The sequence below is a fragment of the Lithobates pipiens genome, unplaced genomic scaffold, assembly GCF_037356315.1.
Source record: "Lithobates pipiens isolate NorthernLeopardFrog02 unplaced genomic scaffold, aLitPip1_a1.2 Scaffold_1, whole genome shotgun sequence".
Lineage (NCBI taxonomy): Eukaryota > Metazoa > Chordata > Amphibia > Anura > Ranidae > Lithobates > Lithobates pipiens.
The window spans coordinates 222965545-222991380 of NW_027507685.1; the positions used below are offsets into that span (position 1 = coordinate 222965545).

The 25836-nt window shown below is 45.8% G+C and overlaps 1 protein-coding gene across 1 annotated transcript in view; it reads right to left on the reverse strand.

Annotated features, from left to right (window-relative positions):
* Nucleotides 1–25836, reverse strand: part of LOC143983528 (complement factor B-like) — an 83310-nt gene that overhangs the window by 23482 nt on the left and 33992 nt on the right. Inside the window, exons 11-13 of the mRNA XM_077483326.1 lie at nt 18256–18362; nt 14075–14189; nt 2302–2464 (exon numbers count right to left, since the gene is read on the reverse strand). Of these exons, the coding sequence (XP_077339452.1) occupies nt 2302–2464; nt 14075–14189; nt 18256–18362 (385 nt within the window). The remainder of the gene's footprint in view (nt 1–2301; nt 2465–14074; nt 14190–18255; nt 18363–25836) is intronic.

The following is a 25836-nucleotide window of genomic DNA, read 5'->3' on the forward strand; positions in this document are numbered from 1 at the left end:
CACCCGGATGTGACGTCAGACCAGATGTGACGTGGGGAGACACATTCTTCACCAGTTATATGTTGGGGCACTTCTGACGGTGATATTTTTTGATGGGTATTTTAAATAGTTTTTTTTTTTAAGTGCATTTAGCATTTATTTTAATAAAATTATTTTAAATGGAATTATGCTATGTGGGCCACTTTTTCTTCTGAGTCCTAGAAATATATGGAAGAATATGACAAACTGATGAGATTAATTTACAGGAACAGTGACCATAAAGGGGTGGCTGTCTTCGGGTAAATATCTCCTAAACCGTATAGGTTTAGGAGATATTTCTTGGACCTACAGGTAAGCCTTAATCTAGGCTTACCTGTAGGTCAAAGTGGTTTGTAAGGGCTTACAACCACTTTAATATGAACTCTGCGCCAAAAATGTATAAACTTATAATACCTGAAATTATTATAGTGCTGCTCCCTTGAAAAAGAGTGATAGACTCCTCATTGGTGAATAAATAACATATAGGGGGCGCTATTTATCAGAAAAATTATTAACATGATTAATTCCACTATCACTAATAATCAGTAGTATTTTACCACTAATCAACAAATACAACTTATACAGTGATCCGTGATTAACTTCATTAAATATTCATATTTGAAAGAACACAAAAACTCGTGCAACACCCTAGTGACAGCAAATGTTACAAAAAATAATAATAAAGTCCATGTAATCCAAAGTGTCCCAATTATTAAATCCTTTAAACGTGATGTGATTATCACACACAAAACGATGACAGATCTTTAATATAGAAGAATGAATCCACAACCTTCCATGCGATCCTTCACCACAGCTTAGGTAATAGACACCCAAAAAGTGACTGTAATATAGTTCAGCTTACCAGATGTTATTGACTACTTTACTGAAAAGGATAGTCAATAATCACCTATGCAGGATTGTGCCTGCTCACATGTGTTGACCTGTAGATGGTATAAACCAGGGATACGCAATTAGCGGACCTCCAGCTGTTGCATAACTACAAGTCCCATGAGGCATAGCAAGACTCTGACTGCCACAAGCATGACACCCAGAGGCAGAGGCATGATGGGACTTGTAGTTTTGCAACAGCTGGAGCTCCGCCAATTGCCTATCCCTGGTATAAACCTTCCTCCTCACGCCATCCGCGGAGGATAGTGCAAATACTTTTCCACTGCAACTCATCCCATAAATGCCAGCAGCCCCAGTGTCGGGGAAAGGGCACTTTTAGAAGTAAGGAGCCATTTGGCAAAACATTTTTTTTACAAATTTTAAAAAAATTGTGTTACACTTTGGAGGCTCTCTATCTGTTTTTCATATCCCATACTTGTCTGTGAGGAGGAAGGTTTATACCATCTACAGGTCAACATATGTGAGCAGGCACAATCCTGCATAGGTGATTATTGACTATCTTTTTCAGTAAAGTAGTCAATAACATCTGGTAAGCTGAACTATATTACAGTCACTTTTTGGGTGTCTATTACCTAAGCTGTGGTGAAGGATCACATGGAAGGTTGTGGATTCATTTTTCTATATTAAAGATCTGTCATCGTTTTGTGTGTGGCAATCACATCACGTTTAAAGGATTTAATAATTGGGACACTTTGGATTACAAGGACTTTATTATTATTATTTGTAACATTTGCTGTCACTAGGGTGTTGCATGGGTTTTTGTGTTCTTTCAAATATGAATATTTAATGGAGTTAATCATGGATCACTGTATTAATTGTATTTGTTGATTAGTGGTAAAATATTACTGATTATTAGTGATAGTGGAATTAATCACGTTAATAATATTTCTGATAAATAGCGCCCCCTATATGTTATTTAATAACCTCTGGTGAGTGTGGCGTCTTATGGGGTAGTGGTGAGCACTTTTCACAGTGGTTTCGAAATTTAAGAATTTATGATGATATCACTGATGAATATATAGAATAATTTATGAACATTTTAATATCACAGACATTGGCACTTTATATTGATTTGTTAGGAGCACCTATAAGATATTTAAGTGCATTATTGCGCCACCAGAGAGTGTATTTATAGTTAGTCTTGTTTCTATTTAAAAGTCTTTGTTTTTTTATGGTGGCAAAAAATGTGTATTGTTAACACATTGATGTAAATATTCTCCAAGGCACAGGATATTAAGAGGTTTTTTTTATATACATTTTAGTATGACAAGCATTTTCACACTTTCTATCCCAAATTGTTGTTATTGTATCAGATTTAAAGATTTGCATGTTACATACAAAAGAGGGAATTCTCTACAAACAAAAAAATCATACCTGACTGTTGGAGAAAAATCAATCTTTTGGCTCAATTCGATAAGAGCCAAATCGTATTCAAAGGATTTTTTAATATTCTTTTCTTTTTTGCCGTTGGGGTCATATTTTGGATGGCGGTGGATGTTTTGGACTTTCCGTGTAACTTTTGCGCTGTCGGATGGACCTGAAACATCCAATAAGAATATGACTATTTTAAGCAGAATTAACACTCTCAGTATAGAAATGTAGGAGCAACCACTGCTGACTTGTTTGTGAATGTACTGGTTCTGAAGGCCAATATGTTTTGCCTATATTTACTGCTTATTGAACATGCATGCAGCCAGTGAAGCTGAAACACCTGACATACAGATGGTTGCTCTCTTTGCTTGTATTTTACTGAGTGTTGTAGCCTTGGAGCTTGTAACCTCAAAAAGAAGTCAGCAATGGCAGTTCCTACATTGTTGTTCTGACTGGTTTGTTTGAAGCCAAGTACATCATAAACACGGTAACATTCAAAAGTGCAGAAATAGGATTTTTGTACTCACAGTAAAAACCTTTTCTCTGTAGTTAACTGACTGACACAGCTCCTTTATTCTTGACCATCGGGTTGTTACGCCACCTTCAGGAGAGGACTAGGCAGAACATGTTAACATGTACAAAAAACAGAACTTTCTAGTTCCGCCCAAGGGGTGGCCCTTCAGTAACAAGCCTCCAGCCTGCTTCCTGCAGCCTCAGTACGTCAACAAGCAGTATAACGTAAAAAAAAAAAAAAAAGAGGGGAGGGTGCTGTGCCAGTCAGTGAGCTACAGAGAAAAGGATTTTACAGCAAGTACAAAGATCTTATTTTCTCTTACATTCACTAACTGACACAGCTCCTTTATTCTTGACCATCGGGACGCTCCCAAGCAGTATCATAACGAGGGGTGGGAAACAACATAACAAAATTTCACCCACAATCAGAAGTGCTCCCTAACAAGGGAGTCACCACCTTATCTGACCGCATCAGAACTTGCGATATTAATGCAACAGTGCATTATACTCAAAAGTAACCATATTTTCTTTAAAACAGAAAAAGTAGTGCAGGATTGCCACATTACATGGCCGCCCGCAAACTTGTGGCCAAGCAGGCATCAGACAATGCGCTTACATCCACTCTGTAGAATTTGGTAAAAGTGTGAACGGACAACTAAATCGCCACCTTACATACCAGAGTGACCGACACTCGATGTTGGAAGCCCAAGAGGCCCCAATTGTCCTGGTGGAATGGGCCATGGCAGGAAAAGAGGGCACCTGCCCCTTCAAGGCGTAGGCCTGTACCACATCTGTCTGATCCACCCGGAAATGGTGATCGACAAGACAGTCATACCTCTTTTGCGGACCAGCTACCGAAACTAACTCCCGAAGGGGAGCCGTGGCAGACAAAAATATCCTTATAGCCCTGATCACATCCAGGGAATAAAGGGCCACCTCTTAGGATGTGTCGGTTTAGGACACAGAGATGGTAACACCATACCATCTTTGATGTGGAGCACCGAAACCACCTTCGGCAAAAAACAAGGTTGCAAACGCAACACCACCTTATCCTATATGGTTAACCATATAGGGTGACTTGCAAGACAAGGCCACCAGTTCCGAAACCCTCCTGGCCGATGTAATGTAATGGCCCTAGAAAGACCCCTTTTCTGAGAAAGGGTCAACAATGGAATTCCTCTGATATTCTCAAACGGCGGTTTATGAAGCGCCGATAACACCAGGTTCAGATCCCATGGGGTAACAGTGGATGCACCGGAGGAACTACAAGTTGGACCCCCTGAACAACAGGGGTCGCTGAAAAAAAAACACACAAGGCTGATATTTGTCCCCTAATGGTGCTTGAAACCAACTTCTGGATCACTCCTCGCTATAGAAACAGCAGGGTCCTGGAAACTGAATAGGTGCCCGGATGCCATCTTTTCTCCTTACACGTAGAGATGTATGCCTTCCAGGTACGACGGTATATCTTCCGAGAAGATTTCCGTGCTCTCAACATACTTGAGATCACCGAGTCCGATAGGCCTTAGCATCTGGCTCTCAACAGCCATGCTGTTAAAACCAGCTATGGTAAAACATGGAGAATCGGACCTTGACACAGAAGATCCTCTCGCAGCGGCAGTCGCCAGGGAGCCTTTGCAACCAGGCGCACTAGGTCGGCCAATCCGGGGTATTAGTATTACTGGAACCCCCTCGGCCTCCACTCTGCAAAGCAGACGTGGTACTAGCTTTTGCGGAGGAAAATCACATATCAGCCGGTACTGATCCCATGGAGCCACCAGCACGATTGAACCATCTGTCGAAGGATCTCTTATCCTGGATATGAATCTCAGCCCCTTCTGATTGAGATGGGAGTCAGGAGATCCACATCTTGTGTGCCACACAATAGCCTGAACATGTCTGGATGCAATGCCCATTCTCCTGGGCCCAGCATCTGGCGACTTAGGTAGTCCGCCTGCCAGTTGCTTCCTTCCGGGATGCAATGGTAGACAAGGCCGGTACATGTCGCTCTGTCCACTGAAGGATGTGAGCGACCTCCCGTGCTGCAGCCAAGCTACTTGTTCCTCCTTGATGGTTGACATATGCCATCGATGTGGCGTTGTCTGACTGGATCCTGATCGTGCGCCCTCGTAGTCTCCGACTATGCGGAGAGGCAAGCCTGATCGCTCAGAGTTCGAGCATATTGATTGGCAACTTGGGTTCCTCACCCGACCAGAGACCCTGGGTTGACTGTACTTCCAGTACTCCACCCCAGTACTCCACCCCAGCCAGTCAGGCTGGTGTCTGTTGTGATCACAACCCAATGCAGAGGTAGGAACGACTTCCCGGACCGAAGTGCCGGGAACCTCAGCCACCAGAGTAGGGGGTCCCTGACTGACTGGCTCACCTGAATCTACTGATCCAGGGATAATGGAGATATTTCCCATTGTGTCAATAACTCCTTCTGCAAGACTCTGGTGGAAAGTGGGCTTATGGTGCCGCCTTGAAGGAGGTCACCATGAGGCCCAGAACTCGCATGCAGAAATGCAGCGACGACCACCTGCGGTTCAGCAATAGTTTTTACTGCGGCTCTGAGAGTCTGCAGTTTGTCAGAAGGGAGAAAACTCTCTCTTCCATGGAGTCCAGCGGTAAGCCTAGGCACTCCAGTGTTGAATTGGTGTGAACACCAACTTTTTAGGTTCAACAGCTACCCAAATACCTGCAGGGTTTGCATGGTGATCGGTCATCCTGGAAACTCACGATTGCGATCCCACGTTGTCTCAACAACGCCAAAATTGAAGTCAATATCTTGGTAAGGACTCAAGGTGCTGAAGCCAAGCCAAAAAGGAGGAGCCGCAAACTGGTAGTGGGCTTCCCCAACTGCATTTTGCAGAACCCTTTGATGCCTGAAGCATATGGGTATGTGTGGGTACGTATCCTGGATGTCCAAAGAAGCCAGGGAGTCCCCCTGATGGAGTGTAACGACAACTGAGCTAACTGATTCCACACTGAGCCTTTGTACTTAAACAAAGCAATTGAGGCTCTTTAGGTCCAAGATTGGACGTACCCTTCCTTCTTTGTGGACTACAAACAGATTGGAGTAGAACCCCTGGAAACTTTCTGATACCGGAACAGACGCTATCATCCTGAGGTTTAGCAGGTCCCATACTGCCCCATGGGGCCCCCCAGTGAGCCGGGAGTAAGGGTATGCTGGAAGGGAAGATCTGTTTGTTGGCCAAGACAGGAACTCTATCTTGTAGCCAAGGAAATCAGTTCGCAGACCCATTGGCCAGATAGCCGAGAGGCCCACCAGGCTGCAAACTCCGAAGGCGGCCCCCCACCCGTATGACGGGCAGGGACAAACCTTTGTGCGGTAGCACTTTTCTCGCAGGCATGCAGTTCCAGGGACGCTTTGTCGCCAAGGGTCGTCCTGTTGGACTGGGAGCGTCTAGTCGAAGTCCTGGACGGATGGAAAAGCCTCTTTTAAGCGGAAAATTAGGGATTTTGCCTGCAGTGTGGCTCCTTAGTCTTCCTGGCCTGTGGGAGTAAGGTACTCTTCCCACCTGTGACATTCTTATTAATGTCATCCAACGAGGCTCCAAAGAGCCACTCACCAAGGAAATGTAAACCCGCAAAGCTTTTTCAAAATGCCTGGTTCCGCCGACCAGCCCTTCAGCCAAATCACCACTGCTGACACTAAAACCCTGGATAACAGAGGAAACGTATCCAGAGCCACGTTCCAACGTACTTACGACCGCGCACTAACTGGTTTGCTAGTTCCACGCAGATGGGAGTAGCCTGCTGCTTCTCTGTTTTGCAGTTCAAAGTTTTGCCCATTCAGTAAGTGTCTGCGACACAAGTGCTGTAGTCAGTACTGGTCGTATTGCTGACCCCCCAACCGTAAACGAGGAACAGGCCCCACTGCCTCGGTTCCTGCCCTTGGGGTCCTAAAACACAGGAACCTCTTCTACTGGGATCATGGTTACTTTTATTTAAACTGGATACTGGGGGGTCCACGACCGGAGGACTATTTAGGAAGGCTCTTCTCAAGGGGGAACGCACCGCCATGCGTTTTGGGACCTAAAAAGGTCAGTTGCGGTCACCCCCAGTCCTGTAAATTAACTTATCGAAATAAGTCAGATAGGTGTACGGCCTGGTCTTAGGTGTAGGTGTACGGCCTGGCTTACGGGACCCAAAAGGGACCACTACATCAGTAGAGGGATCTGCTGTATCCTGAATTTTCAGGGTATCACGCACAGCTGTGATAAGTGCTCCACCTAGCGCTTTGTTGCACGCGGACCTGGACAGGGACTCATCCTCACTGTCCGATCGGTCCTGGTCAGCGTCATCTGACACAACAGAGCCTCAGCGGGGCCCGAGTCTGCAACAGAGCTCTCCCCGGAGGACGGGGGTGCCCACGCACCGCCTCCATCTTGGCAACGAGCGTGTTAAGGACTGCCGAAAAAGCGCCCAGAGGCACTGCACTGTCAGCAGGCAAACTGGTTGCAATTGTCTGGATTTTGGGGAAGAGACACCATTTTCTGAAGCCATGCTGATCCTACCCTGTCTGCCACTTGTTGGGGACTTAGGACAGTGATGGTCCCACCCTCCTAACTGCTGCGGGCTGAGGAGCCCCCACCACAGGACTCGCCACCCTGACCGAGTTCTGCACTGTCCAGCTAGGTGTGCCTGTGTCCTGTGTCCTGTGTCAGCTCCCAGATACTTGCGAGAGAAAACCACGCTGTGCTGAGCCTCAGAGAACAGCTCTAAGCATGAAAAACGTGTTTAGGCTTCAACAAAATGGTGGCCAAGCGTCCAGTACAAAGGACATAATCACAGGGAAAATGGCTACTGAACTACAGAAAAATGGAGTCTGGCCATGCTTCTCCCTGGTCACACCAAAACTGGCCACTGAGCACTGTATACATTGAGAGAGAGTGAAAAACAGGCAGAGGAAATGGCGGCAAACAGCGATACAGCGATCAGCAGACACAGACCTCCAGACACCCAGGGGAGAGACCTTACAGACATCCAGGGCACAGCCACCCAGCGCAGCCCCCACCCAAGGCGAGAGCCCCCCAGGGGGTCCCTGTCTATGTGGCACACACACCGCTCAGCAGCCCTGCAGCATCCCCCACGGGGGGGGGGGGGGATTGGGACAGGGAAAGAAGAGAGGTAGGTGAGGGACCCCCGAATCGACCTCCCAGGGAATGCCCAGCTGCTCAGTCCCACCAAGGCAGGTTGAGCTGTACTTACCTGTCCTGACAAGCGGGGGAACATTCCATCACAGACCCACTCTCTGATCAGTGCGGGGTGGCTGCTGGCCTGGCACACTGTGATGCAGACATCAGTAGCCCGGTCATATGTGTGCCCGGAGCATTGCGCTCACCAGCCACCCCGGACATGTTGTGGCCGACTCAGCGCGGAGCTCTGGTCTCCACACGCTTGCTGGCCAGGCTGGGGAGACTACAAGGATAAGGGTATCCAGCCTGTCAACCAGCTGGCTGTTGATAGCAGATCACAGGATCTTAATCTTGCGCAAAAGGCAAACTTCTGCAGAAAAAATCCACGGACCGATGGGTCTGCAGGGTTCCTAGGTCCTTCTCCTTCACTAGGCAGAAAAAAACTGAGGCTGCAGGAAGCAGGCTGGAGGGTTGTTACTGAAGGGACCGCCCCCTTGGGCGGAACTAGAAAGTTCTGTTTTTTGTACATGTTAACATGTTCTACCTAGTCCTCTCCTGAAGGTGGCCTAACAACCCGATGGTCAACAATAAAGGAGCTGTGTCTCAGTCAGTGAACGTAAGAGAAAAATGGTTTCTTTCAGAACTCTAAGCAGAAAAGTATGGCCACTAACCATCAATGATAGGGCTATATTCTTCTCACTGACCACTAATGATTGGGCTACATTCCTTAACTGACCACAAATGATGGGACTACATTCCTACCACTGTCCAGCAATGATGGGGAAACATTTTTCCCACTGATCACCAATGAAAGGGCTTCATTCCTCTGGCCGACCTCCAACGATAATGCAACATTCCTCCCACTAACCACCAATGATGGGCCATTATATTCTGACCACAGTCCACCAATGATGGGGCTTCTTCCCACTGACCACCAATGAGGGTGCACAATTTCTCACATTGACTACTGATTCTGGAGCATATATTAACCTTGCTGAAGCACTTATTACTCTCACTGGCCACTGACGCTGGGCATTTAGTACTCCAACTGACCACTGACACAAGAACATTTATTACTTCTACCGACGACTGACACTGAGGCATTTATTACTTCTAGAGATGGACGAACTTCCGACGGGACGTTTCGCGAACGCGGCCAAAAGTTCGCGAACCGCAAAGTTCGCGGCGGGCCCCATTGACTTCAATGGCAGGCAAACCTTAAAAACCTACAGGTCATATTTTCAGCCACAAAATACTTACTAGCTGTGCACACGTCCCACCACATGGACACTGACATGACAAAAGTATGAAGTGAATCTTGGACTGAAAACGACAAGCATTCTTTTTTTATCTGTGAAATTTTGACAATTCAGGAGCGCATGAAGGCCATGGAGGAGAGGAAAGGTTAGGGCAGGCTATGAAGAGGTTGCAGGAGATAATCACCAGCACCGTGATAGAGAGCACTGACACCAGCACCGTGATAGAGAGCACTGAGACCACACCAGCACCGAGATAGAGAGCACTGAGACCGCACCAGAACCGAGATAGAGAGCACTGAGATGAGACCACACCAGCACCGAGATCGAGAGAGAGCACTGACGCCAGCACCGAGATAGAGAGCACTGACACCAGCACCATAATAGAGAGCACTGACACCAGCACCGTGATAGAGAGCACTGACACCAGCACCGTGATAGAGAGCACTGACACCAGCACTGATACCAGCAACTCGCTGCGGGACCCAAAAATATGACACGGCTCAATCTCTTCAAACAGGAGGGTACGGGCATATAGTACGGTGTGCTTTTTTTGTACAAGGAAGTGAGCCAAAGGTAGAAAAAAGGTCTGTGTGCACCACAACCCTATATATTGTACACCTATACCAGTCCTTAAAAGAACCTTTGTGGACCTAGTAGCTAGTAATTTGCAGACTGTCCCTCCGTCCCTACACTGATAAAAGAAAGCTGCAGAATTGGGCAGCAATCAGCAGCACAGCACTCAGCAGCAGTGCACCACAACCCTATATATTGTACACCTATACCAGTCCTTAAAAGGACCTTTGTGGACCTAGTAGCTAGTGATTTGCAGACTATCCCTCAGTCCCTACACTGATAAAAGACAGCTGCAGAATCGGGCAGCAGTCAGCAGCAGTGCACCACAACCCTATATACTGTACACCTATACCAGTCCTTTAAAGGACCTTTGTGGACCTAATAGTAATAGCTAGCTAGTGATTAAACTGTGATGAAAAAGTGCTCAGATCTTACAGATCCCAGGCCGCGCTGCGGAGGCTATAATGAGGTTCAGGCGCAAAATAGAAGGACTCACAACCAATGTCGCCACCCCTAAAAGTCGCAGCCCCAGAGGGGTGCAACCAGTATCAAAAAGGTTTATATTTTTATAAGGGGTCCGGCGCCACTGTAAATTGGCTCCAATGGAGTGTGTGCTTTGGCTAAAAATACACGACCGCCACTAGCCTTCATAAAACCACAATAAGTACCAGGTAGGTATAAAGTCCTGTCCAGAGGGGTACATATATAAATTGCAAAGAAGGAGAAAGGGAGGGAGGTGTATATAAGACAACCCTCAAGCTAGCTTCTACTGCTATAAGGATAAAATCCACCGGTAATGTACACCCGTACCTATAATCAACCAATAGGGTACCCCAGGTATTGGCTATGCGTACATAAATCTTAACTATGCAAACACAAATCTAGACGCATGCGTGAACATCAGGAATTACTAATATGGTACATAGTATACATATATATACATAACGTGCAGAAGTGATAAATAGTGTAATAGTGGGCCACTATATTAGTAAGTGTGTTGTAAGATAACCACATAAAGGTTAATTGGAGCTAGGCTGGAAATACAATAAACATACAGTGAGTGCACCACAACCCTATATATTGTACACCTATACCAGTCCTTAAAAGAACCTTTGTGGACCTAGTAGCTAGTAATTTGCAGACTGTCCCTCCGTCCCTACACTGATAAAAGAAAGCTGCAGAATCGGGCAGCAATCAGCAGCACAGCACTCAGCAGCAGTGCACCACAACCCTATATATTGTACACCTATACCAGTCCTTAAAAGGACCTTTGTGGACCTAGTAGCTAGTGATTTGCAGACTATCCCTCAGTCCCTACACTGATAAAAGACAGCTGCAGAATCGGGCAGCAGTCAGCAGCAGTGCACCACAACCCTATATACTGTACACCTATACCAGTCCTTAAAAGGACCTTTGTGGACCTAATAGTAATAGCTAGCTAGTGATTAAACTGATTGTCCCTGCTCCACACAGCGTCCTGTCCCTACACTGACAAAAGACAGCTGCAGAATCAGTCAGCAGTGCACCAAACCCTATATACTGTACTACAGCTATACCAGTCCTTAAAGGACTTTTATGGACCTAATAGCTAGGAATTTGTGTCACTACAGTCTCTCCCTGCTCCACACAATGTCCTGTCCCTAAACTGACATAAGACAGAATGTAAAATGGCCGCCAGATCAGGTCTATTTATAAGGTAGGAGTATGTCCAATTGTCCATGTGCTGAAATGTCTCAATTGGCTATCCTGTATCCCATGATGGATGTGTCATCATGGGTCAAAGTTCTTTTACAATGTAAATGCATATGTCCGCTGGGGGAACAGCGCCAAAAGTCCGCTGGTTTGGTGAATCGCAAACGCGCAAAATTTGCCACAAACCGACCGCCAGGCGAACCGCAAGGCCATCTCTAATTACTTCCACTGACCACTAATGCCAGGGCATTTACAGTTGTGCTCATATGTTTACATACCCTGGCAGAATTTATGATTTCTTGGCCATTATACTGAGAATTTAAATGATAACACAAAGACTTTTCTTTCACTCATGGTTAGTGCTTGGCTGAAGCCATTTATTATCAATCAACTGTGCTTACTCTTCTTAAAGAGGACGTAAACCCTGATGGGTTTTACTTCCTCTTTGTTTCCCTGCAAAAGTAAAGCATAATGGGATACTATGTACCGCATAGTAGGCCATTATCTGTCACTTACCTGACACAGAAGCCTGTGATGTCGCTGATGTCCCTGCTGGCTGGAAGCCTCCATCTTTGCCCCCCTTCCATCCGGGGGCCACGAACTCCGGCTCTGTGACTGGCCAGAGTCGTGTGACATCACTCCTGCATACGCGCAAGGGAGCAGGCAGTAACGGCATGACCCCAGCTAGAAAGGGCACAGCGTGCCCTTTCTAAAGTGCTCATGCGCTGCATACATCGGCGCATGTGCAGAACAACTCATTGTTCGGGGAATTGTAAAGGAGATATTACCAGCACCTACAGGCAAACCTTAATCTAGCCTTTAACATTTTAACATAGCCTTTAGCCTTAATCCCCTTTAACATCACTGACAGCTTGGAGTCCTTTGTGGTATTTGTGGATGAGGCTCTTTATCTTCTCAGATGTTAAAGCTGCCCATTCCTCTTGGCAAAAAGCCTCCAGTTCCTGTAAATTCTTGGGCTGTCTTGCATGAAACTTGCATGAACTGCACGTTTGAGATCTCCCCAGAGTGGCTCAATGATATTGAGGTCAGGAGACTGAGATAGCGACTCCAGAACCTTCACTTTATTCTGCTGTAGCCAATGACAGGTGTTTTGGATCATTGTCATGTTGGAATGTCCAAGTACATCCCATGCACAGCTTCCTGGGTGATGAAAGCAAATGTTCTTCCAGTATTTTTTGATAACATACTGCATTCATCTTGCCAACAATTTTGACCAAATTGTCTGTGCCTTTGTAGCTCTCACATCTGCAAAGCATCAGCAATCCACCTCCGTACCTTTCATCATAGGTCTTGTTGACTCCTCTCCAAATGTAGCGTTTACGGTTGTGGCCAAAAAACTCAATTTTGGTCTCAACACTCCAAATGACTTTGTGGTAGAAGGTTTGAGGCTGGTCTCTGTGCTGTTTGGCGTATTGTAAGCGGGATACTTTGTGGCATTTCACAGTAATGGCTTTATTCTGGTGACTCGACCATGCAACCCATCTTTCTTCAAGTGCCTACTTATTGTGCAACAGCCACACCACATGTTTTCAGAGAGTCCTGTATTTAACGTGAAGTTATTTGTGGGTTTTTCTTTGCATTCCGAACAATTTTCTTGGCAGTTATGGCTGACATTTTAGTTGGTCTACCTGACAGTGGTTTGGTTTCAACAGAACCTCTCATTTTTCACTTCTTGATTAGAGTTTGAACACTGCTGATTGACATTCTCAATTCCTTTCTATATCTTTTTATATCCCTTTCCTGTTTTATATAGTTCAGCAACCTTTCCTGCAGATCCTTTGACAATTCTTTTGCTTTCCCAATGACTCAGAATCCAGAAATGTCAGTGCAGCACTGGATGAAAGATGCAAGGGTCTAATTACAAGCAAACAGATCACAGGTGAGGATGGTTACCTTTAATAGCCATTCAAACGCCTTTGTGCATGTTATCAGGCCAAAATCACCAGGGTATGTAAACTTTTGATCAGGGTCATTTGGGTAGTTTCTGTTGTGATTATGATTTAAAAAGAGAAAACACAATTGATTGATAATAAATGGCTTCAGCGGAACACTAACCATGAATGAAATGTTTTTGTGTTATTCATATTCTCTGAAAAATTGCCAAGAAATCATCAATTCTGCCAGGGTATGTAAACTTATGAGCACAACTGTATTACTTATACTGAATAGTGATGACGGGGCATTTATTGCTTCTAGTGACTACTCATGACCAGGCATTTAATATTTCTTCTGTACTGAAGAAGGCCATTTTGTGTCCCAGCATGACTGAATCTAGGTCCATAAAGACATGGCTTGGTGAGTTTGGTGTGGAGAACCTTGAGTGGTCTACGCGGAGCCATGACCTCAGTGTATTTTTTTTGGGCAAATTATAGGAGCTAGTACATTCAGACTGTAAATTTGTGGACAATATTCATTTCCTTTTATAGGGCCTACATGTCATTGAAGATTATTCCTTTCTATCAAATGGAGCTTCCAAAAAGGCTGTTAACTAAAGTTCTCCTGTATTTTCTTTGTACATGAAGTTACCACAATGGCAGCTTCTACAGCATCACTTACCTAATTCCACAGTGACAAAGTGTGGTTGATCATCTAGGTGGAAGCAGTGAGCAGCAGTCAGAATGAAGTTTTTGGTAACGATGGATCCTTTACAGTTCTCCACTTCTGTCGGCCTCTGGAAGGATAAAATGGTCAGGGTTATTACTGTGTCTCGTGTTTTTTTTTGTTTTGTTTTTTTCAAATTATCATGGTTTGTCCAACAAAGCTTCTTTATTGCTCTACTTTTGAATTTTCTGTGTCAAACAAATAGGCACAATTGTTTTTGGCATGGAAGCTTCATCCAATGCAATTCAAAGTAGTATTAAACGTGCAGGTCTTTTTAGTTTAACACACTAAGAACAATAAACATTCCCCAGTAGACAATTTGTTAAAAAATTACCCCAGCACTTGCAGTTTACAGCTTTCAATGCCGTTGGCTCCTTCTTTCTCAGTGCGGCTTCCCTGAACTTTTGGTCCCCACAGGAAAGAGTTAATAGTGGACAGTGCAGTCTCCCGACAGTCTGCTAGCTTTGAGATGGAAGGGGCAAAGAGCAGGGGAGGAGAAGTCACTATCTCCACCTTGTTCAATCAGAAAATGCCTTGTATTCATTGAAAAAAATATATGACATTCATATACATACTTACATTGTGACAAGCTGGACCAATGTAACTATGCAATAAAGGCAGGGGCAGACTGTGTTGGGGGGCAGGGAGGCAATTGCCCCTGGGCCATTCTAATGCCCTGTAAAAAGGCTGCACTGCTTCTACCAGAAAATGAAAACAAAACACTGCACAGGGTATCACAGGGAGGAACTGGGAGGAGAGCCAGCCAGATCACGCAGAGAGAGGATCTCCCACTGTGACACTGCTTGGAGCTAAAATGCCAGCTGCTGTCAAACAATGCCCCACTCCTGGACCGGCTCCTATAATAAAATAGCACACTGGTAGAATGCTGGGAAAAGGAGCTAGTGTGAGGTCTATCATAGGAGCTGGTCCATGAGGTGGGACTTTGTTTGACAGCAGCAGGCGTTTTAGCTCCAAGTGGTGTCTCTATGTGATCCGGCTGGCTATTCTCCCGATTCCTCCCTTTGATCCCCATCCAGTGTTTTTATCTTCCCTCATCTTCTTTTCTGCGTATACAATTTTTCAAGTAAGTCTTTTTTTCCTTCATTGATGGGCACTGATAGGCTGCACTTATGGGACAGCACTGATGAGGCTGCTCTGATGGGCACTGATGGGCACTGATGAGGCTGCACAGATGGGACTGCACTGATCAGGCTACACTGATGGGACAGCACTAATTAGGCTGCACTGATGGGACAGCACTGATCAGGCTACACTGATGGGACAGCACTGATCAGGCTACACTGATGGGACAGCACTGATTAGGCTGCACTGATGGAACAGCACTGATCAGGCTACACTGATGGGACAGCACTGATTAGGCTGCACTGATGGGACAGCACTGATCAGGCTGCACTGATGGGACAGCACTGATCAGGCTACATTGATGGGGCAGCACTGATTAGGCTGCACTGATGGGACAGCACTGATCAGGCTGCACTGATGGGACAGCACTGATTAGGCTGCACTAATGGGACAGCACTGATTAGGCTGCACTAATGGGACAGCACTGATGGGCATTTATAAGCTGCACTAATGTGTACTGATGAGGCTGCATTGATAAAGGTACCACTGATATGCTGCACTGATGGGCACTGATGATCAGTGCCCTGATTATTAGTGTAAATGTCCCCTGTCACAGGAAAGCCAACACTGAGGAAAGAAATGCTGATAACTGGCATTTGTTTACATGTAATCAGCTGTTATTGGACACAACTGATCACATGGTAAAGAACCAATGTCATTGGCTCTTTACCCTGATCAGCGGTGCCCTGACTGACCACCAATCACCATGCTGCCACCAAGAAGGGAAGGACGTCATATATATAGCCAACCCGGCTATCAATCTGCTATAGGCTGGGTGGAAACTGGTTAATGGCTGATCGCTTGTCTATTTGTGAAAAATTATTTGTTTTATGCTACAACTGGAGGCTCTTTTTGCACTGGGTTCTTTGTATATATTTTTTTACAAATTAATGGCCCATTCACACTATGAATCACACAGAAATGTGTTATATGTTCCTGTGCGATTCACGTGTGATCTGGATGCAGTGCAATTTCAGCCCATTCATTTCAAATGGGATGAAATCACATCGCACCATGCCAAAGTAGTGCATGTACTACTTTTATAAATGCACTGCAACTGGATTGTATGGTACTTCTGTACCATGGGATCCGATGCAGGCAAATGCACTGCAGTTGCGACCTGCATTTGGGGTGTCCTGAGTTTTGCGTTGATACCCGCTGCATATCAGAAAGGCAGTGCAGGAAACACTCAGGGAACGCTAGGTTTCCTGCACCATGTTCCAATGTGAACGGGCCCTGAGACTCCCTGCTCCACCGTCTTGGGCTGCATAGGACTGCTTCCTAGGTTTAGCATCATTCACACTAGAATGTGCTTTGGGAAAGCCACATTCCCGTGAGGCTTCCCACACAGCATTCCAGTTGCACTGCCCTTGTAATCTGCTGTAAGGGTCAGTGCATAGTTAACGACACCCCAAATGCAGTTTGCAAATGCCATGGCGTTTGGCCGTAATGGATCGCATGGTAAAAAAATTTGATTTGCTTGCCGTGCATTTCAAAAAGTAGTGCATGCGGTGAAATCGCACTGCACAGAACTGCATGTGTGAAAGGGCCCTTTTAATGGTTCTCTGCTGGGGCTACCTGTGTCCTAATCAATTGAGTGATACAGTGTTTGCTGCTTTGGCAGATTGGTAATCTTTGGGCTTATATATGTGATAGAGATTTCATTTATTCTGGTTTTATCCCTGTGGATCTGAGCACATGGACATTTTTTGTGTAGCTAAAATTCAAATCCCCCAGCCACTTGCTGGGAATTCAATTTTTTTAAATACCTGCCTTGCATTTCCTAAAGCCAGGTACACATGGGCCAAACATTGTCCGAAAATGGTCAGTTCAGCAGGAACCGTCCAACTTTTGGCCCATGTGTACAGCTCCCCAGAAGCCAGTCTCAGGAGCAGAACACAATAGCTCAGCGGGGTGATTGCTGTACTAACATCAGATGTGTTAGTATGGCGATCTGTGTGTTTTTTTTATCATTCAGCGCGCTGGGTTGAACGAAAAAGAACTTCCGTGTGTACCCGGCATAATGCTGTGCTCTCTCTCCTACCATACACAGCATGGAAGTTTTAGTTTGTCTTGTTTAACCTGCCAACTGCCTGTAGCCAGTGAGGGGAAGCAGGGAATGCATAACCCTGACCCCTCACACACTGGAGCGCAAATAAAGTTTATGCCATATCGTGGTGGGAGGGATTGGATTGTGGGTGCCCTGCAGACATGTCTAAAGGCTTCCTGGTGAAAAGGAGTAAAAAGTCCCCACCAGTGTCCTACCGAGTGCAGGATAAGTACAGAGCACAGGCCGCACACCCTGGCATGGATGATGCACACCATGTCAGAGCAAAGGCCTGCTCATTGTGCCACCAGAGGTTCTCTTCCCGCGGCCAGCCCCAACCGAGCCGCTCCATCTCCCCCCTTGCAGCCCTCAGCCGCACCCCTGCCGGTCGGTTCAGGAACCCTGAGTTGGTGCAGCAGGCGCTATTCAGCCCAACCCGCCAGGTAAGCAGTAAGTACCCGGAGCGGTAATTCAGCTTAGGATGGGGTCGGTAGGAGGCAGTGAAGAGGGAGAGCGGGAGGGGGGCCGAGTTGCTGCACCACAAAGTTGCTGGTCAGCCCCAGAATAAAGGTCATACCTGGAGTTCAGCTTTAGAAAGGAACCTGAGTCCCTTTAGTCATGCTCTACCCCTCTTTTTGTGTTTAAAGGCAAAAAATAAAATGCCTCTCAGGCTGGGTTCACGCTTATGCGAATTGAATGTGGGTGTTGCGCATCCAATTCGCATGACAAAAGAGTGTGACCGTCTGTCTATGGAGCTGGTTCACACCGGCTCAGGTCCGAATTCAGGCAAAAATTCAAACCTGATTCGCCCCTATGATGGAGAACAGGGACGCACCAGACACCTGCTGACAACTGAAAACAACGTGAACCCAGCCTAAAATCAGCGTGTTTTACATGGTTACCCCACATTGCTAATCTGGGCAAGAAATTTGTGTTCCCTACTTACAGTGATTAAAAGTTTGACAATCCATGGATATTTTTCATTATCATCTTTTGTTTCTTTTTTTGAATGATCCCTGGAGAGCCCACACATCTCAAATGCACTTGTTTCATCTGAAAGTATAGGAGGATAAATTAAGAATCATCATATTAGGAGCATTGTGTCCTGACAGTGGCACAAAAAGAAAAAAAAATATCAACATTAAACTGCCCTCAATGATACCATTATCTACCTTTTTGGCAGTGATTTTTAACAAAAAAATGTGAAAAAAAACTACTGCGCAACCACTCTTAAGCTGGTCATACATTATACAACTTTCTTATTCAATTTCTTTTAGATTTACTTTCAACTATGTAGTACAAGGAAGGCCTGCCTGATTGCATACAAATTGAAAGTATTTAGGTTTGACCTCATATCCACTTAAAGTGGTGTTCCACTCAAGAGAAAAAAAAAACATGAATGTGCCTAAAAAAAAAAAAAAAAAAAAAAAATTGGAAACATTTTTGCTCACTTCTGTTGCTAGGGGGTCCCTCGTAGTCTGCATCCTTCAGTGCCTGGGCTCTGGATGTCATTTCCCCTCGGTGCAGGAAGGGCTCAGCTCTGCCCCCTCCCTCTTGTCAATCATCTGGGACACGTGACAGGTCCCAGATGATTGCATGGCCAATCACAGGGCGCGGCGCCGCTCACGCATTGCGCAGTGGTTGCCCGGCTGTGAAGCCACAGCCGGGCACCCACAGTTACAATGCCGGCACCGCCAAACAGAGGGGGAGACAAGCGGGACCACAACGCTGGACCCTGGGACAGGTAAGTGTCCGATTAATAAAAGTCAGCAGCTGCAGTATTTAAATACTACAGCTGCTGACTTTAAAAAAAATTTTATAATGGGAACACCACTTTAAGGACCGAGCCTCTTTTTGAGATTTGTTGTTTACAAGTTAAAAACAGTTTTTTTTTGCTCGAAAATTACTTAGAACCTCCAAACAATATTCATTTTTTTTCTAACACCCTAGAGAATAAAATGTCGTTGCAATACTTTCTGTCACACCGTATTTGTGCAGCGGTCGTACAAGCAAACTTTTTTTGGAAAAAATACACTTTTTTGAATTAAAAAATAAGACAACACTAAAGTTAGCCCAATTGTATTGTAAAAGATAATGTTACGCTGAGTAAATTGATACCCAACATGTCACTCTTCAAAATTAAGCCCACTCGTGGAATCGTGACAAACTTTTACCCTTAAAAATCTTCATAGGCAACGTTTAAACAATTCTACAGGTTGCATGTTTTAAGTTACAGAGGAAGTGAGAGGTCTAGCGCTAGAATTATTGCTCTCACTCTACCGATCGTGGCGATACCTGATTTGAACACCATTTTCATATGCGGGAGCCACTCACATATGTGTTCGCTTCTGCACGCGAGCTCGGCGGAACGGGGCGCGTTTAAAAAAAAAAAAAAATTCTTATTTATTTTCCCTTTTTTTACACTGTAAAATAATTGTGTCACTTTTATTCCTTACATCCCTTGTAATAGAAAAAAGCATGACAAAATGTATTTCATAATGAGCTAGTATGCTATGCCTTTGTCTTGCGTTTTTTTTTTTTTTCGTGGGTTAACAACTAGAGTTGAGCGGACACCTGGATGTTTGGGTTTGATGGGTTCGGCCAACCTTAGCAAAAAACTTTGAGTTCAGGACCTGAACTTGACCCTGAACCCGAGCGCCATTGAAATCAATGGGGACCCTAACTTTTGAGGACTAAAATGGCTCTAAAAAAGTAATGGAAAGGGCTAGAGGACTTCAAATGGCAGCATAATGTTGTTAAGAGCTTGGCAAGGGCTCCCCAAGCAAATGTGGATAGGGAAATAACTTAAAATAACATAAAATACATAAAATTTAAAAATAATACTCTTGACCTAGGAGAACGAGGTCCATATGGAGTAGGAGGTAGAGGTGGCGGTGGATGTGGCGATGGATGTGGCGGTGTAGGTGGAAGCAGCGGTGGAGGAGGATGGGTGGAGGAGGACGAGGTAGCCAACACTGTTTTTTGTTTTTAATTTTATTTTTTTTAAATAGGGTACACCCCAAAAGAGTGAGAAAGATCAAAAATACAACAATGCCCCCCCCCCCCCCCCCGCCGTGCAAAATACACGTTCAGATAATACACTGACTGCAGGGCAGGCCAGCACCTCCAAGGCGTAAAGGGCAAGCTCAGGTCATGTGCCCAATTTGGAGACCCAGAAGTTGAAGGGGGCAGACCCGTCATTCAGTACGTGTAGGTGTGTGCACACATACTGCTCCACCATGTTGGTGCCTCCTGCTAAGACGTTCCATATCATCTGGTGGTGCTGGTTCTTGTGGCATGCTGACAAAGCTTTTCCACATTTCGGCCATGCTACCCCTGCCTTCTGAGGTGCTGGCGGTGTCTCGGCTGCGTTGGCGACCTCTTCCTCCTCCTCTGCCTTTGCCTTGTGCTTCCACTGTGCCCCTGCTGTCAGGTGGGAATGCCATCAGCAGCGTGTCTACCAGTGCGCGCTTGTACTCGCACATCTTACGGTCACACTCCAGTGACGGAATTAAGGACGGTACATGGTACATTGTCCTTGTAACAGGGATCCAGCAGTGTGGCCACCCAGTAATCAGCACCAGTTCGAATGCTGGTAACTCGGCGGTCATTGCGGAGACACTGCAGCATGTAATTGCTCATGTATGCCAGGCTGCCCCGAGGCAACAAAAAGCTGTCCTCTGTGAGAGGTGTATCATCTGTGTCCTCTGTATACCCCCAGCCACGCACCAGTTATTGGCCATGAGCTGGTCTGGATACCACCCTGCTGTGAACATGGTTCCTCCTCCTCCATCTCCTCCTCCTCCACCTCGTCATCCTCCAGAACTGTGCCCTTGCTGGACAATTGTGTACCTGGTGTTTGTTGGTGCAGGAACCCACCCTCGGAGCCACTTGTGAATGACTGCCCTGAAAGCCTTAGAAATTATCCCTCTTCCTCCTCCTCCTCCTCCTGTGCAACATCTTCTTCCATCATCGCCCAAAGCGTTTTTTCAAGGAGGCATAGAACTGGGATAGTAATGCTGAGAATAGCATCATCGGCACTGGCCATGTTGGTGGAGTACTCGAAACAGCGCAACAGGCACACAGGTCTTGCATGGAGGCCCAGTTATTGGTGGTGAAGTGGTGCTGTTCCGCAGAGTGACGCGTGCGTGCTACAGCTGAAACTCCACTATCGCCTGCTGCTGCTCGCACAGTCTGGCCAGCATGTGCAAGGTGGAGTTCCACCTTGTGGGCACGTCACATATGAGGCGGTGAGCGGGAAGGCCGAAGTTACGCTGCAGCACAGACAGGCGAGCAGCAGCAGGATGAGAACGCCGAGTGCGCACAGACAGCCCGCACTTTCTGCAGCAGCATATCGGGGTAATTTTTAAGGAACCTCTGCACAACCAAATTCAGCACATGCGCCAGGCAAGGGATGTGCATCAAACCAGCTAGGCCCACAGCTAGTACGAGATTTCACCCATTATCGCACACCACAAGGCCGGGCTTGTAGCTCACTGCCACCAACCACTGATCTGTCTGTTGTTCCGTATCCCTCCACAACTCCTGCGCAGTGTGGGGTTTTACCCCCAAACAGGAAGGTTTTAAAAGTGCATGCTGTCGTTTACCCCTGGCTGTGCTGAAGTTGGTGGTGAAGGTGTTACGCTGACCGGATGAGGAGGCGGTAGAGGATGAGGAAGCAGAGTAGGAGGAGTTAGCAACAGGAGGCAAACTGAAGCGCCCTGCAATCCTTGGTGGTGGAAGTACATGCGCCAAATTGCTATCCGTCTCAGGCCCAGCCACCACTGCATTTACCCATTGTGCTGTTAGGGAGATATAACATCCCTGACCGTGCTTACTGGGCCACGTATCCGTAGTTAGGTGGACCTTGCCACAGATGGCATTGCACAGTGCACACCTGATTTTGTCCCCCACTTGGTTGCGCAGGGAAGGGATGGCTGACCTGGAAAAGTAGTGGCGCCTGGGCTCTTCCGCTCCAGTGTTTGGGAGATAGAGAGCTGAATGCTTCCATGGGACATTGTGGAGATGGTTGGTGACCCAGGTGGTAGTGTTGCTGGCAGATTCTCTCTTTGCGGGGTGGCAGGTGCCACTGTCACTACAGAGGTGGATGAAGAGGTCGAGACTGCAGCAGAAGAGGAAGCAGGAGGAGCCAGAGACCTTTCTTGGTTTTTGAGGTGTCTACTCCATTGCAGCTCGTGCTTTGCACTTAGATGCATGGTCATGCAGGTTGTGCTCAGGTTGAGAACGTGTATGCCTCGTTTCAGGCTCTTATTGCACATCGTGCAAACCACTCGTGTCTTGTCATCAGCACATTGTCTGAAGAACTACCACACAAGGGAACTCCTTGGACCTGCCACGTTGGGCAGTAGCAGGCGTACTGTCTAGGGGACGGACGCTCCGCTTTTGCACCCTGCTCCCTCTTCTGCTGTGCTGGTGGCTCTGTGCGACCACCGCCTCTTCCTCCGAACTACACAGGTCAACTGCATGATGTTGATTCCATGTGGGGTCGAGGACGTCATTGTCCTCTACATCATCTTCCACCCAGTCTTCACCCCTGTCCTCCTTGTCGGTCTGCACAATTGCGAAAGCAGCAGCAGTTGGCACCTGTGTTTCGTCATCATCCGAGACGTGCTGCGATGGTCCTCCCATGTACTCATCTTCAAACATAAGTGGTTGGGCATCGGTGCACTCAATCTCTTCCACTTCTGGGGCAGGGCTAGGTGGATAGCCCTGGTAAACCCTGATAACAGAGTCATCAAAAAACAGAAGAGACTGCTGCATGATTTGGGGCTCAGACTGCTTGGCTTATTTGCAAGGGTGTGAGGTGAAAGACTGATGGACATCAGCTGCAGGTGCCAACTCTGATCTTTCAACAGGAGACTGGGTGGGAGACAATGTGAAGGAACTGGAGGCACTGTCAGCAACCCAATCTACTATCGCCTGTACTTGTCCTGGCCTCAACATTCGTAGAGCCGGATTAGGCCCGACCAAATACCGCTGCAGGCTCTGTCGCCTACTCGCACCTGAGGAAGGTGTTTCACTTGTGCTTGTAGCACCCTGCAACAGGAGCTCCACTAACAGCACCACGATCGGGGCCACGTCCCTTATTTGGACATTCTCCTCATGTTTCTCAAATTTAGCCCTAAATGGGTGTTTTTTGAATAGCAGAATAGAACAACAGTATCTAAAGGGTGTATCTCACACATACAGATATGCAGCAAACGCTGCAAAATTATTTTTTTTGCCCTAAATGTGTTTTTTTTTTGAATACCAGAATAGAGCAACAGTATCTAAAGGGTGTATCTCACACAGACAGATATGCAGAAAACGCACCAAAAAAAATTATTTTTGCCCTAAATTATTATTTTTTGAATAGCAGAAGAACAGTATCTAAAGTGTGTATCTCACACAGATATGAAGCAAACGCTGCAAAATTATTATTTTTTCCCTAAATGGGCGTTTTTAGAATAGCAGAATAGAACAGCAATATTTAAAGGGTGTATCTCACATGTACAGATACAGACTAGGCTGCAATTTAAGATTTTTCACCTAAATATGTTTTTTTTTTATAGCAAAATAGAGCAACAGTATCTAAAGTGTGTAACTCACACATACAGATATGCAGGAAACACTGCAAATGAATTTTCTTTTGCCCTAAATGTTTTTTTTTTTTGAATACCAGAATAGAGCAACAGTATCTAAAGGGTGTACCTCACACGTAGAGATACAGACTAGGCCACAATTTAAGATTTTTGCCCTAAATGGGTGTTTTTAGAATAGCAGAATAGAAGAACAGTATCTAAAGTGTGCATCTCACACATACAGAAATGCAGAAAACATTGGCAAAATTTTTTTTTTTGCCCTAAATAATTTTTGGGGGGAATAACACAACAGTGTCTAAAGTGTGTATCTCACTAAATACAGATATGCAGGAAACGCAGAAAAATATATATTTTTGGCCCTAAATGGGTGTTTTTAGAATAGCAGAATAGACCAACAGTATCTAAAGGGTGTATCTTACAGTAACATATGCAGTGCTGGCTCACGGAGCTTGCATAAAATGCCCGCCGACGCCAACCTAACTAACAGACGGTTAAAAGTTATGTTTTCTCTGGCACTGGGCTCAGGGCAGGGTAAAAAGATTGTGCACTGCACCCACACAACAAAATCAAGGTAGATCGCTGAATAATTTGAGTTCTGAATCAGGACTCCTATCTAATTCTCTCTCTCAAAGCAGCAGCAGCAACCTTTCCCTGCACTATCTAAAGCAGAGTGACGTGCTGTGCTATGTGCCTCTAGCTTATATAGAGGCTGGGTCACACGCTGCACTGGCCAATCACAGCCATGCCATTAGTAGACATGGCTGTGATGACTTCTAAGGGCACATGAGTTAAACTAATGTTGATTGGCTGCCCTGCAGCCTATTAAAATGCGCCATTACATTGCTGAACACTGAACTCGAACCCGAACATACAGTAAATTGTTCGGGTCCGGGTACCAAAAACCCAAAAGTCCGGTACGAGCCCGAACTTTACAGTTTGGGTTCGCGCAACCCTATTAAAAACCACTTTAAGAGAAGGTATCTGGACTAAAATTCTTTGGAACAGAGTGTATTTTACAGCGTATTGGAGAACTGGGGAATGAATAGCTCAATACTAGTTAATCCTTGAGGTTATGAATTGAGGAGTGTCAAGGAGGTGCAGCCAGTTTGGGAGAGGGATAGGTGGAGGCTGAGGGAGGTTCTGTAGGTAGGAGTGGCTTGTTACCTGGAGCACCCCACTGAGTGGCTAAGTCCCTATCTTAGGGCCCACTGTGGAATGGAAGCTTCCTGAGGACTGGACCTGGAACCACACGTGTGTGAGGCATTGCAAAATAAGTGCGGTAGCTCCCATCTTTGACTTTTGGCCTGAACCCGAGTAATGAGCAAAGTGTGTTGTGAAGAACTGGTGGATGAGAATCAGTACTAACCACTTGTGGACCGACCCACTATATCATAGCTACCATAACCCTGAATTTTTTTTAAACTGAGCAATCCTCTTTCACATAAAAGTGGCCCCAGTGGTAGATTCGTCAATGAGCCGTCAGTAAACGAGGAAACGATTCCCTAGAGCAATGGGCAGGAAATCAAGTGAAGGCAAAATGGCCCATACTCAACTATGCCCTTGGAGCGACGTCTGACATCACTTCCGCCTAATGGTCTTAAAAGGCCAATTTTTTTTTTATTAGTGAAAATGTAAAAATTACATTACATTTTATTTCTTATTCCTTTTAAGTGTAAATGTGAGATCTGAGGTCTTTTTGACCCCAGATCTCGCAATAAAGAGGACCTGTCATGCTTATTTCTAATAAAAGGGATGTTTACATTCCTTGTAAGAACAATAAAAGTGATTAAAAAAATATGATTTTTTTTATTTATTTTTTAAAGCGCCCAATCCCTCCTAGCTCTCGCGAAGAAGCAAACCCATACGCAAGTCACGTCCACGTATGTAAACGCTGTTCAAACCACACATGTGAGGTATCGCCATGA